Below are 12,656 nucleotides of genomic sequence, written 5' to 3' on the forward strand. Positions count from 1 at the left end.
CACAACATTTAGGAACAGCTGCAAAAAATAAACGTGTCAAAGTGGAACAGTTGTCGCTGAGCCCTCAGGCATCAGTAAAACGTTCACGGATGAGCTGCTGGCGCAAGGCTCGAGCAAACGTTAAAGGAGCACTATTGTTTGCCCTCCGCTGATGTCATGCTCCGGTCTTAGGCACTTGCATGGTCTCCTAATCCTGATCATCCTCCTCCTCCAGCTCATCACCTGCATTTTCCACATCATCATCATCAGGCACTCTCACCGCAGGTGGGTCGTCTTCTTCCACTATCAGTTACTGCTGCCTCATGATGGCTAAGTTATGCAGCATCCAGCACACAACAGTGAAGTGACCGACCATCTCAGGGGAATATTGCAAGTTGCCTCCGGAATGATCCAGGCATCGGAAACGCTGTTTCAAAATGCCAATGGTCCTCTCTATGATGTTGCGTGTCTTAATGTGTGACATGTTATATTGATGGTCAGCTTCTGTCCGGGTTACGTGTAGGGGCATCATGAGCCAGATGGCGAGGCTGTATCCTTTGTCTCCCAGTAGCCAGCTCTGCCCTTCTTGCTGCTGCTCAAACATGTCAGATATAGTGCTGTCGCACAGGATGAATGCATCATGGGTGCTGCCAGGGTATCTTGCATCGACTGACATGATGCGATATTTGTCGTCACACACGAGCTGCACATTAATGGAGAGGAAACCTTTTCTATTCCTGAACTGCTCGGCATCCCCCACAGGTGCTCACAAGGCGATATGGGTATAATCAATGCAGCCCTGTACCTTTAGGAAGCCAGCAATCCTGCAGAAGTCCACAGCCCTGTCACACATTGCTTGTACGGTCATTGGGAACTTGACAGTCATTCCTCCGCGCATACAGTGCAGCCGTGACTTGGCGAATGGAGACCTGTATTGCACCTTGAGAGATGGCGCACACATCTTCAGTTGTACCTTGAAATGATCCCGAGGCATAGAAGGAAAGTGCAGCTGTAACCTTCACTTCAACAGACAAGGCAGTCCACCTGCTGCTTCTCGGCTGCAACTGTGGTCTCACCAACTCACAGATCTCACAAACAACTTTTCTGCAGAAACGCAGCCTTCTGACACAATCTGCATCATTCAGGTCCAGGTAGGAACGCCTGACTCGAAATCTCCGAGGTGTGTAACGCCTCCTGCCCAGCAGCCTACGGGCTCAGATGCGATGAGCGCTAATCAATTCTCTCCTACGTATAACAGTGACACATAACCATTGAATAATCCTCAGCGTTGAGATTGATGCACCCATCCTTAAAGTAAAATTAAAACTTTCAAAAGGTTAAAGGTGGTGCAAAATGGCAGCACAGCCCAGCTCTTCTCACTCCCCAAACAAGGTAAGAAACCCAAAGGTCTTTTATTCTCTTCTTTCTCCCGCCCCCCCCGCCCCTTCAGTCATGTGAATTCTCTATCCCTCCTCGTCAGCGCACCCGCCCCCCCCACCCGCCCCCAAGCCTGCAGAGTTCAGCCTTCTCCTCCCCCCAGCCTGCCTAATTCTCTGCTGATACTTCTCCTCTCCCCTCCTCCCGTGTTCTCCCGATTCTTGCCCTGGCCAGGCGGACTCCCGCACGGCCAGCCGCTGCATAGTTTAGTTTATGGTAGGATTTGATTCAGTACTTTAATTTGTTAATTTAATTCTTTACTTCACTTCTTTATTTTTTATTGAATTGTTATTACTGCTTGTGCTTGGTTTAGAAACATAGAAAATAGGTGCAGGAGTAGGTTATTCGGCCCTGCACCACCATTCAATAAGACCATGGCTGATCATTCACCTCAGTACCCCTTTCTTGCTTTCTCTCCATACCCCTTGATCCCTTTAGCCATAAGGGCCATTTCTAACTCCCTTTTGAATATATCCAATGAACTGGCATCAACAACTCTCTGCGGCAGGGAATTCCACAGGTTAACAATTCAGTGAAGAAGTTTCTCCTCAGCTCAGTCCTAAATGGCTTACCCCTTATCCTTAGACTGTGTCCCTTGGTTCTGGACTTCCCCAAGATCGAGAACATTTTTCCTGCATCTAACCTGTCCAAACCTGTCAGAATTTTATATATTTCTGAGATCCCCTCTCATCCTTCTAAAACTCCAGTGAATACAAGGCTTAGTCGATCCAGTCTCTCCTCATATGTCAGTCCTGCCATCCCAGGAATCAGTCTGGTGAACCTTGGCTGCACTCCCTCAATAACAAGAATGTCCTTACTCAGATCAGGAGACCAAAACTGAACACAATATTCCAGGTGAGGCCTCACCAAGGCCCTGTACAACTGCAGTAAGACCTCCCTGCTCCTATACTCAAATCCCCTAGCTATGAAGGCCAACATACCATTTGCCTTCTTCACCGCCTGCATGCCAATTTTCAATGACTGATGTACCATGACACCCAGGTCTCACTGCACCTCCCCTTTTCCTAATTTGCCACCATTCAGATAATATTCTGCCTTCCTGTTTTTGTCACCAAAGTGAATAACCTCACATTTATCCACATTATACTGCATCTGCCATGCATTTGCCCACTCACCTAACCTGTCCAAGTCACCCTGCAGCCTCTTAGCATCCCCCTCACAGCTCACACCGCCACCCAGCTTAGTGGCATCCACAAACTTGGAGATATTACACTCAATTCCTTCATCTAAATCATTAATGTATATTGTAAATAGCTGTGGTTCCAGCACTGAGCCCTGCGGCATCCCACTAGTCACTGCCTGCCATTCTGAAAAGGACACGTTTATTCTTACTCCTTGCTTTCTGTCTGCCAATCAGTTCTCTATTACCCCCAATACCATGTGCTTTAATTTTGCACATTAATCTCTTGTGTGGGACCTTGTCAAAAGGCTTTGGAAAGTCCAAATATACCACATCCACTGGTTCTTCCTTGTCCACTTTACTAGTTACATCCTCAAAAAATTCTAGAAGATTTGTCAAGCATGATTTCCCTTCATAAATCCATGCTGACTTGGACCGATCCGGTCACTGCTTTCCAAATGTGCTGCTATTTCATCTTTAATAATTGATTCCAACATTTTCCCCAGTACTGATGTCAGGCTAATCGGTCTATAATTACCCATTTTCTCTCTCCCTCCTTTTTTAAAAAGCGGGGTTACATTAGCTACCCTCCAGTCCATAGGTGGTGCATGAAATGCTGTTACTTGCGCCGATTCCTTATCTGTAAGTAAGGTCTTTCTGTGTGGACAAAAGTGCCCTAAGTTAGTTTAGTACAACTTTTTTCGGGCCAAATTGGCATAAATGGTGCAAGTGACTGGGAATGCCCCCTTTTGAAAAAAAAAACTGACCCAAGAAAAAACCTAACTCACTTACACTGGCACAAGTTAAATGGCCATATTTGCAACTAAAAAGATACACCAAAAATATCAAGTTACACCAAAAAAAACAGTGCAACTCATGGGGAAATTTGGGCCCATAGTTTTAAATAGATGCCAAAGATGTAGATTTTTAAAAAACACAATATATATATATATATATCTCGCTTGTTGTGCATGTTCCACAATGGATACTGGCAATATTATTTTGTTCATCGTGTGCTCAGTGCTTTAACGTCAAAGTTTTCACTCATCAGAATCAACAGAGGATGTACCGGCCAAACTATTCACCAGCAAGTTACTGCAAATGGGGTTCACTATTTCAACCTGGTCTAAGCTAACTCTGCAACAAAGAATAAAGATGCACATTTCATCTTGTAGGAGACCATCTGTTTATGGAAAAGGTCATCAACCCATTTACACAACAAAAAAGGTATCCGGGGGGATTTGGGGTGGGCAAATTGTAAATCAATCAAATACATTCTCCTCGATACACTGTCCATTTACAAGTTGGATCTAAAAGCCACGCACATTCACAGCCTCTCATTGGAGCCTTATATGCATTTAGACTTTGATTTGGTGAGCACAAATCACAGTGACATATGACAGATAGTATCCCCTTTCAACATATTCATTTTCAGAGTGGATGGGATAAGTTTTTTGAAATTCAGTCTGCAGAGTATTTTGTTTCAGCAAATACTCTGCAGGGAGTTACTACCTAGTAGGCACACTGCAAGACAGTCCCTTGTTCTGTGCAATGCCAGCAGATTCATTCACTCTTGCAAGAGATACATTTATAAATTTGAGTATTTAAACCATCATATACCATAGTAAATGTATATAACATCTTGCAGTAAATATTCTTAGATGTTCATAACCCTTTAATTTTAAAAGCATCACCTTTAGGAGACTGGGTGCTGAAGTAGATTTGACAATCTCCTTTGACGACAGACGAATTCAAATCCAGGCCAGATTAATAAAGGTTAAAAGATTTGGTTTGTCTGTAAGGGTCCTATGTTAAACGAGTTTGGGCAGTTCTTAAGAGTTCCAATAGGCATGTACCCATAACACTCAAATGCTCTTATTTTAGCAATCTCACTCACCACAGGAAGGTTAAGGTAGGAAATGAAAAATGTCAAACTGGTGCAGTAAGGGGTGCTCGTCGGAGGTTGAGACAAGAGTAGAGGAAGTTTTACTCTACATCTCTGTGCAATCCCCAAACTGGGAGTGAGTGTACAAAATAGGAAATGTTCTATTGCTCAGCACCAACATCACTCACCTTAAAGAGCACAAAAAAAGTTTAAGTTATAAAATTTGCTTATGTCGACAATTTTGAAGTCGGGTTGCGCTCAGCTTGTGGTATCCTTCAAGGTAAACCATTTCCTCTCATTACATGCATTACGCAAATGCAGTTCTAAAAATTAAATTAAGAGAGGAAGCAAAAAATGGCATGCTTTTGCAGCTTTAGATTTTACAAGAATTGCAAAAGGAGATATTCTTAGACCATGCAACAAAATCTGCTTCCGATTTTTGGAATCAATCATTTTAAAATGCTGAGAAATGCTCAACAATTCTTCAGCTAAAAAGAGTTGCCGCTTGCAAAGAACCATCTTTCTTTGCATATGCTGTTAGAAATAACAGCTCTAATTTTTTTGTAAACCATGGCATTTAAAAGTGGAGTTGAATCATTTCTGATAATTCTCTTTTAAAAAACATGTTCTAACTAAATCCTTCACAGTTGAACAGCTCCCTTTTCATGTACCAAATGTAGAACATACAAAACACTTATTTTCTTTACATCTTTGTAACCAAGAGCAGATTAAGCATCAAGCAAAAAAACAAGTATTTAAAATAATCACTTTAAGGCCACTAGATACTGGTTCAAATCCACCGAGTGAATGTATATTTTGGCAGTTTCTGACAATGGTGTACTGTGCCAATCTGGCAAGGATTACCGAATATATTTTCTGGACTCTACACTTAATTTTGGAGCTCCAAATTATAGTGGCTAGCATGGATACTGGGCCCAAATTTTCTGGATTGCTAATATTAGAACTAGAGATAGTGTTCAATTTCATCGTCTGGCTTACAGAAGAGGAAAAAGGTTGACAATTGTAAAGGTGTACAGCACTGCTGCAGAGCTGAGACTACTGTGGAGCAGAGGTATGGTCATTAACAACTGATGATTTCATGGACAGTGAAGCTGCGAGAGAGATACAAATTGGACTGGAGACTTCATGAAATAAACAACATTGAAATGAAAAGGTGGGTAGTGGGGAAATCAGTTCCATATCTAACATATCAATCTACAGGTATGGCAAAATAAATCAGCCAGGATGTAGAGTAGAGTTTAGTTAGCATTTGATCAAAGAAGTGAACATTTTAACATTTCCTGCTGAATATTAAAAAAAACCCACAGTAGCTTTATTCACATTGCCATTTTTAAAATGGTTGCCACAAATGAATCCTGTTAGGCTAACATTTTCCACTTCGCATTTAAAAACTTTCAAAATGTCTAATGAAAATGAACTGGCCGTGGCAAATATAGTAAAAAACTGATGACAATGGAAGGAAGTTGCTGAAACTGGGAGATTTAAGGTTTCTGTTTTTCCAGGGGTTGGAGTACAATGAAAAAAATGATTTCATGTAGGATAATTGCCAATATTGCAACTTGTCTACTTGGATGATCCGACTGTTTGTAGTTATCTTCCACAACATTGTCTTGTATTACAGCATTACACTCTTGAGCTGGTGTTACTGCCGTCACACTTTTCCTATCTTTTTCCAAGATACTCCTTACACATTAGAGTAGGCATGCCAGCTCAAACTAAACTGTCTTGAAAGCCCAAGGACTAGAAATTGTGGTCGGAGATGTACCCCTGGAGTAACAATTATGAAAGTACCTCCTGGCTCCCAGGCTGCAAAATGTTATGGTCTCAAGCCTCGAGGCGGAGGGCAGCACAGATCCCAGGGACGCAGGTGGTTCGCCTGGGATCACGTGGGCCCGGTCCTCCAATCAATAAGCAGATTTCTGTTTCAATCATTTACAAAGGGAATCCCCGAATGAGATGCAATGGAATCACCAAATCTAATAATTATACAATGTACAGTATTGGATTTTTATTCATAATCACCTTCATTGCACCAACCTCAATAAAATGTTATACATTAAAAGTGTAATGCGAGCCAATATTTGCATAACTGATTTAATACATTGTACGTGCATATTTTAGGATATGAAAAAGGTTAATTTAAACCTTTGATATCCCTTTACGCTGATGCAAGCAGGCCTGCTTATGTCAACCGTAAGACTTACGTGGGCAATTGCTGGACAGCCACTGAGCAAATAACCCAATTCTGCACAAGTGATTGCTTTTTCGGCCCCCGCGGATGACTTGTCAACTCGTACATCGACAAGCTGCAAGTTCCGGATTTCGAGCAGGTGTAAATCCTGGACTTGCGGGACATTTCAAAGGGAATACAACAGTCATGAGTATGCCGTCACATACACCGCAATTTCAGGACCAATATTTCTCAAATTGTGTCCTGCTCTAAACAAGAGGAATAACCCTTTGTATAGTACAGCTGGAAATTTACCAGCCAGAATATTTCAAGTTTCTTATTCAACGAATCTAACTTGATAGGTAAATGCAGCAGCCAAACCCCTCATCGATCAAAATGCACAAGTCGCAGAAGATATTGATCAAAGTCACACAGTAAAAGTTGTAAACTTAAGAAATCTACAGTTTCAAAGAAGCTAAATCTGGAGAAAAAGCCTACAGAGAAAAGCCAGTTTGTTGTATTTGGTAGGTGAGAATGTAGTAACAGCTGGCAAAAAGGAACCATGCTTCCAGTAAGTGGCTGTAAAGCACTTCAGAAACTGGTCAGGGAAATGTAAGAGAGCTTGGGGGAGTCTGCCCAACAAGGCTCACATCTTTTGGCTGTGGATTATGAATGGACAGTGCCATTTTCAAAACATCTCTCAAATGCATTCAACCACAAGTAAAAAATGGCCAATTACTTCTACATTCAAAACACATATTTCTATGCCTTTAGTTCTCACCTCCTCCATTAGTGGTTGTTTTTCAGCTAATGGGCTGAAGGGGAAAAACAGTAATAATGCTGGGCCTTTCTTCAGTTCGTTGTTTAGAAGGAGGCTCTTGCTGCCATGTGGTCGCAACCAGTGCATAAAGGTCTCTCGGTTCTCAAAGGCCCAGCTGTAGACAGTCACTGCGGTGAAGTTCAGGACCTCGTGAGGAAAGACCTATAGTAGGAAGACAGACCAAAGTTTCAGGATGTGACTGCTCCGACTTTACAAAAGTAAATAAATCCAAATGACGAAAATATAAATAAAATAAACTGACAATGCACTTTCCTGCAGTACAGAAAGATCTGGAATCTATTTAGATTGCACTCTCGTTTTCTCCTTTCTGTTAGGTCTCCGTGCCACAATCAGATCCTCAGCGACTTGTTTCCAAGTTTCCACCAAAGGCGGGCTCAAAAGCAGGGTTGGTACACAAGGCCACTCTGCGAATCACTTATTCCTGACTCTCGGAGAGCAGTATCTCCCAACTCATCCTGCGAGTAAATCCATGTCCTACCATTCAGTGCAGCCATGCGCTACCTACACCATACTCTGTTGGAAAGACAGCTTTTTTCTGGTCTATATAGAAACAGCAAAACAGGCCGTTCGACCCAACCAGACCGTATTGGTGTTCATCCTTTATGTGAACAGTATTCTCAATCCCATGTTCGTTTATTCCCATTTCCTTCAATCAATTCTTAAATGTTGTCACGACCTCTGCTTCATTCACTAACTCTGGTACTTCACTCCACAGCCTCACAACCTCCATATATAAAAAATATTCATTCTGTTATCGGTCCTAAATCTTTGTTCAACTCTCATCTCAAAACAAATAGACTTAATTCCTTAGTCCACAACCAAATCTCATTCACTTTAGCTTTAGTAGTCATCATCATCATCATCAAGTAACCATCTAGTAAATGAAAAGTTTCAAAAGCAGTACACCGCACACTAATCTCAGAGAATTATAGTAATATACATATAATTAAGGACTGGCTATAAATGAACTATTACTTACTAAGGAAGAATTGAAATGCCTATGCATATAAATTGTTCCAGGTTTGGTTACTGATATCTCTTTGGCCACCTGCTTGCTGGTTATCACACCAAAGCGAATTGTTCCATGATGATCTGAAATCACAGGTATGTTTTGTTTTAAGCAGATCTCATTATAATAAGACCGTTTTTTTCACTCTGAAATTCCTAGTTATGATGAGTTGTGCAATGAGAACCCATTCCATTTTTTTGAAATAATCCTGAAAAAGGTACTTATAGGGCATCAATGAGACACATTTTCTTCACACCATCACACAGCTTTCCTCAGAAAGATGCCAATAATCAAAGATATTTGAGATGAAATTTCTAAATTTTTAATCAAGCAAGTGAGATCAGAAAGCCACTTTTACTCATCTAAACAAAATGTATTCTAGTACCATAGTATCAGTTTTAACAAAATTGCTTTAATAGAGTTTTTGCAATAAAAACCTCAGACACGTGCATTTCATTAGCTAGCAATATGTACAACTAGCATAATGGCTTGCAAGACAGTGACCTCAGTGTAATTCTATGTGCTGACATGACATTTTAGACACAAGAAACAATCATTCATAAAAGGAATGTGCAAATTCCATGCAAACCTACCGCAGTTCTAATGTTGTATTTAAATTAGAATTTGGAGTGATTGTACGTGCCAGTTCTATTGATGCTCATCTGATTGGCACCACAGGCATAATAGAACTGAGTAGATTTGAATAACTACACGTGCACAAAGTTTTGAATGTTGTGGACTATCTGCATAGGCCAGCATGCCAAAAAAGCATTGTTGGCATGTACAGGCAGGCGGAGAGTTCAACTTATCTAAAGCCAGAATTAAAGTGACAGGGGCGTAATAAAATTGACAGTAAAAGGTACGACGTCTGAAATCCAGAATCCTCGGGTCGATTCCATTACAGTTTTGGGGTTTTTCCAGATTTCAGACAAGAAAATCAATAGTCTGAAATCCGGAATCCTTGACAAAATCTGTGCCGGATTTTGAGCGGCTAAGTCCAAAATCTAGCAAAACCTAAAATCTGGTACAGATTCGATCGAGGATTCCGGATTTCAAACTTGATTTTCTTGTCTGAAATCCGGAATCCTCGACTTAATCCGTGCCAGATTTTTGGGTTTTGCCTCAAAAATGCCCGGTTTTCGAACAAAAGTTCCGTATTCTGAACAACTCCATTAACTATGTGCAAAATGTCTGGTTTTCGAACAATTCTCTGCAGAGCCATGGTAACCTTCAAAGCACCATACTATTAAGTCAATACATTTCATAGATGAATGCAAATCAGTGAACAAATTCCATAATTTACACATAAAACAACATTATGCACTTTAGACATTGCTTCAAAAAAAGTGTTCTATTTAACTGAGCAGTGATTTACGATGATCTAAACAGCAGGTATTATTTCCAGCGAGAGACCAATAAACATCCACATTATTTTCACAAGGGTACAAATGTTACCAGATAAGACACTCAAAAGAAACTCATGGGCCGTGATTTTACTTCCCTCAGCGGGTCCATGGTGGGCAATGTCAGGTCGCGGCCCTGCTGCTGGCTCCATCCTGCTGTGTAAAATGACTTTCCATTGATTGGGCTTGATAAGCCCGCCCAGCAAGTTACCTGGCCCAATTAGAGGAAGCGGGTCTGGTGACACCATTTCATGATGGGACCAGAGCACAAATGTTGAGACAAATATGGCCATCAGTGTTCTACAGCATTGAGGCGCTGCAAACACTGACAATGACTGCACAAAGGCACAGGGCTTATGGGAGGGAGTCAGAGCATGCAGTGAGGTCCTCTTCCCTTCCCATGGGAGGAAGATACCTCCCCAGGACACCAGCGCAACCTGCGCACATTGCACAGGAGGGCACACGCAGTAATGTGGGCAGGAGGACCTGTGTGCAATGCTGCAAACATTTCAATGATCTCAGTAGATCACGAAACGTTAGTACAAAGCCCTACTCACCTTCACCTGCTGTGCCTCTCAGCACATCCCCATCACTCTGCCTTCCCTACCCTACCCCTGCACATCCTTACTCACACCAACTTATCTTGCACCTCCACCCATCCCTCTCTATTTGTCTACATTATCACATCCCCATCTCACTAGCCACTTCTCACACTCGCCCTCATCCTAGTGCAATCATACCAACTAACAACACACAAGCATAGGCACTTGGGTGTTTTATGCAATGTTCATGTAAAGTTTCTGTTAATGTGCTGTCAAACATTCAAACCTTTATTTTCAATGTTGGTGTGGGGTGGTGCCAACCTGGCCCATCATGTGGCAGCCAGGGTGTACAGCATTAAGTGAAGTAAATCTGGCCATGGTGAGGCCATCCCTGACTGGATGCTGATGCCCTCTGTCCTGTGCAGCATCAGTTGACTGCGGAGTAAGTTGGTGTTGTTATTGGTCCTGCTGCTGTTGGGGCTGATTGTGTTGGGATTCTGAGGACCAAGGTGAAAGAGTATAAAGGGCACCCATGTTGATGGAACAGATGGCAGGAGGAGAAGTAGAGATGACAGAAGTATTCTGTCAATGGTGAAAGACCTCTTCCAATGAGGCGAGAGTGGAAAGTGGAAAGCCTGCAGAATGTGTGCTGGAAATGGAGTGAGAAAAAGCTTCTGCTGAGGAAAGTGAATTATCAGTCAGGTGGGAGCTTTTACTGTATATTTGAAGCCATCAAGTAATCAACTGGCGCAATGGCCACTGAACCCACGCCTCAGCTTGAGATCAGTGCACAGCAGGGATCCCATGGTCATGAAGTTGAAGACAAAAAGGTAAGTGGGGAAAAAAAAAACGTTAAGCAGTTGGCAACTAAATGCTAATAATTTTAATTAGGTTCCCTGCCGTTGCCGGTCGAGTCTGCTTAGCGCTGACAGACCGACATTGGGAAAGGCGTGTGGGTGCAATTTGACAGCGGGTTCCCGACCCGCTGTTAATTACTTCAACTTTAACACCCAACCCGCCACCAATCCTGTCCGCTGAGCACCGGCACAATTTCGGCCATGCCTTCCCCATAGATGTAAACATCTCTGAGGTGATTTTTATTAATGAAGGAAGGTGGTGTCAAATGATTAACAGCAGGCTTTCATAGTGTCAAAGCATGCTGATGTTCCAACTTGATCAATGCAATAAATAAAAAGAACACAGTAAAATGCATTTATTTTGTGGCCGTAACTTATACAGTTCCAAAGATGGTAAATTTCAGTTATTCCCAATATTAAACAGCAAATATTCTTAATTTTCTCCATTGAAGCCACCATATTTTTAATCTTCACCCATTCTCTCCCCCCCCACCCCACTACCCTTACCCCTTATGAATTTAGCTTTATACTCTCCTGGCAAAATAAAGATTATGGGATAGAAATTCCACTTTGGTGCTCGCCATCAGCGATTTTCTGCTTGTTTTCTTTAATGGGAGGAAACTACTAGGGCTGACAAGCACAGAGTGGAATTCCTGGCCAAATGTATATAGATGCATACTTAATTTAAGCTGAGTAAGAATGGCTTAGTCATACCAACTCCAAGAAACAATTACATTTCAAGATAAGATATATGGCAGAAATGTTAATAATTTAACCTCCTTGCATTTGGACAACAAATGGTAATCTTTATACATTTAAAAATACAAGCTTAAATTGTACCAACTCTTCAGAGTACAATGCAGTTAAAACAAAATGAGAAATAGTTATTTCACTTGCAAACTGAATGACTAGGATAACCAAGTGCAGCTGCAGTTCAAAAACAAAATAAAAAGTAAACAGGTCTTCTCTGGCCCAGTATTACATAAAGTGGAAGCTATTGCCGATAACAGCAAAAACAGAAGTACAGCTTAGAGAGAGGTCCTACTTAAACTCATACTCATGGAAAACGATCAGATAGGCAATGTCTGTTATGAAAAACATGGCCTCTTCATATCAATGAATCAGTTAAGAAAAAAAATTTTTTCACTCAAGCTGAATAAATGTAACATTCAATGCATTACATCAACTTAAAATGTCTTGTTATTGGTTTCCGTATGGATAACAAAAAAGGACTGCACCAAAAGTCAAATTAATAGGAAACATCTGCTTTCATGCATTAATAACTGGGTATTTTTAAATAGCACGTAGTGTTTCTGCATGCAAACTGGCTAACAATTATTCACCGTGTCAAAGAACTTTGCATTTTATAGC

General features: G+C 41.5%; 1 protein-coding gene across 8 annotated transcripts in view; it reads right to left on the reverse strand.

The window, feature by feature from the left end:
- txndc11 (thioredoxin domain containing 11) overlaps nucleotides 1-12,656 on the reverse strand; it is a 104,194-nt gene that overhangs the window by 24,146 nt on the left and 67,392 nt on the right. For 7 of the 8 annotated variants that reach the window (XM_070901053.1, XM_070901051.1, XM_070901050.1 and 4 more), the window contains 2 exons: nucleotides 8,454-8,566; nucleotides 7,415-7,615 (listed from right to left, as the gene is read on the reverse strand). In XM_070901053.1, coding sequence (XP_070757154.1) covers nucleotides 7,415-7,615; nucleotides 8,454-8,566 — 314 coding nt within the window. The remainder of the gene's footprint in view (nucleotides 1-7,414; nucleotides 7,616-8,453; nucleotides 8,567-12,656) is intronic. The other variant, XM_070901052.1, reaches the window with a different exon arrangement.

The sequence above is a fragment of the Pristiophorus japonicus genome, chromosome 15 (assembly GCF_044704955.1).
Source record: "Pristiophorus japonicus isolate sPriJap1 chromosome 15, sPriJap1.hap1, whole genome shotgun sequence".
Classification (NCBI taxonomy): Eukaryota; Metazoa; Chordata; class Chondrichthyes; family Pristiophoridae; genus Pristiophorus; species Pristiophorus japonicus.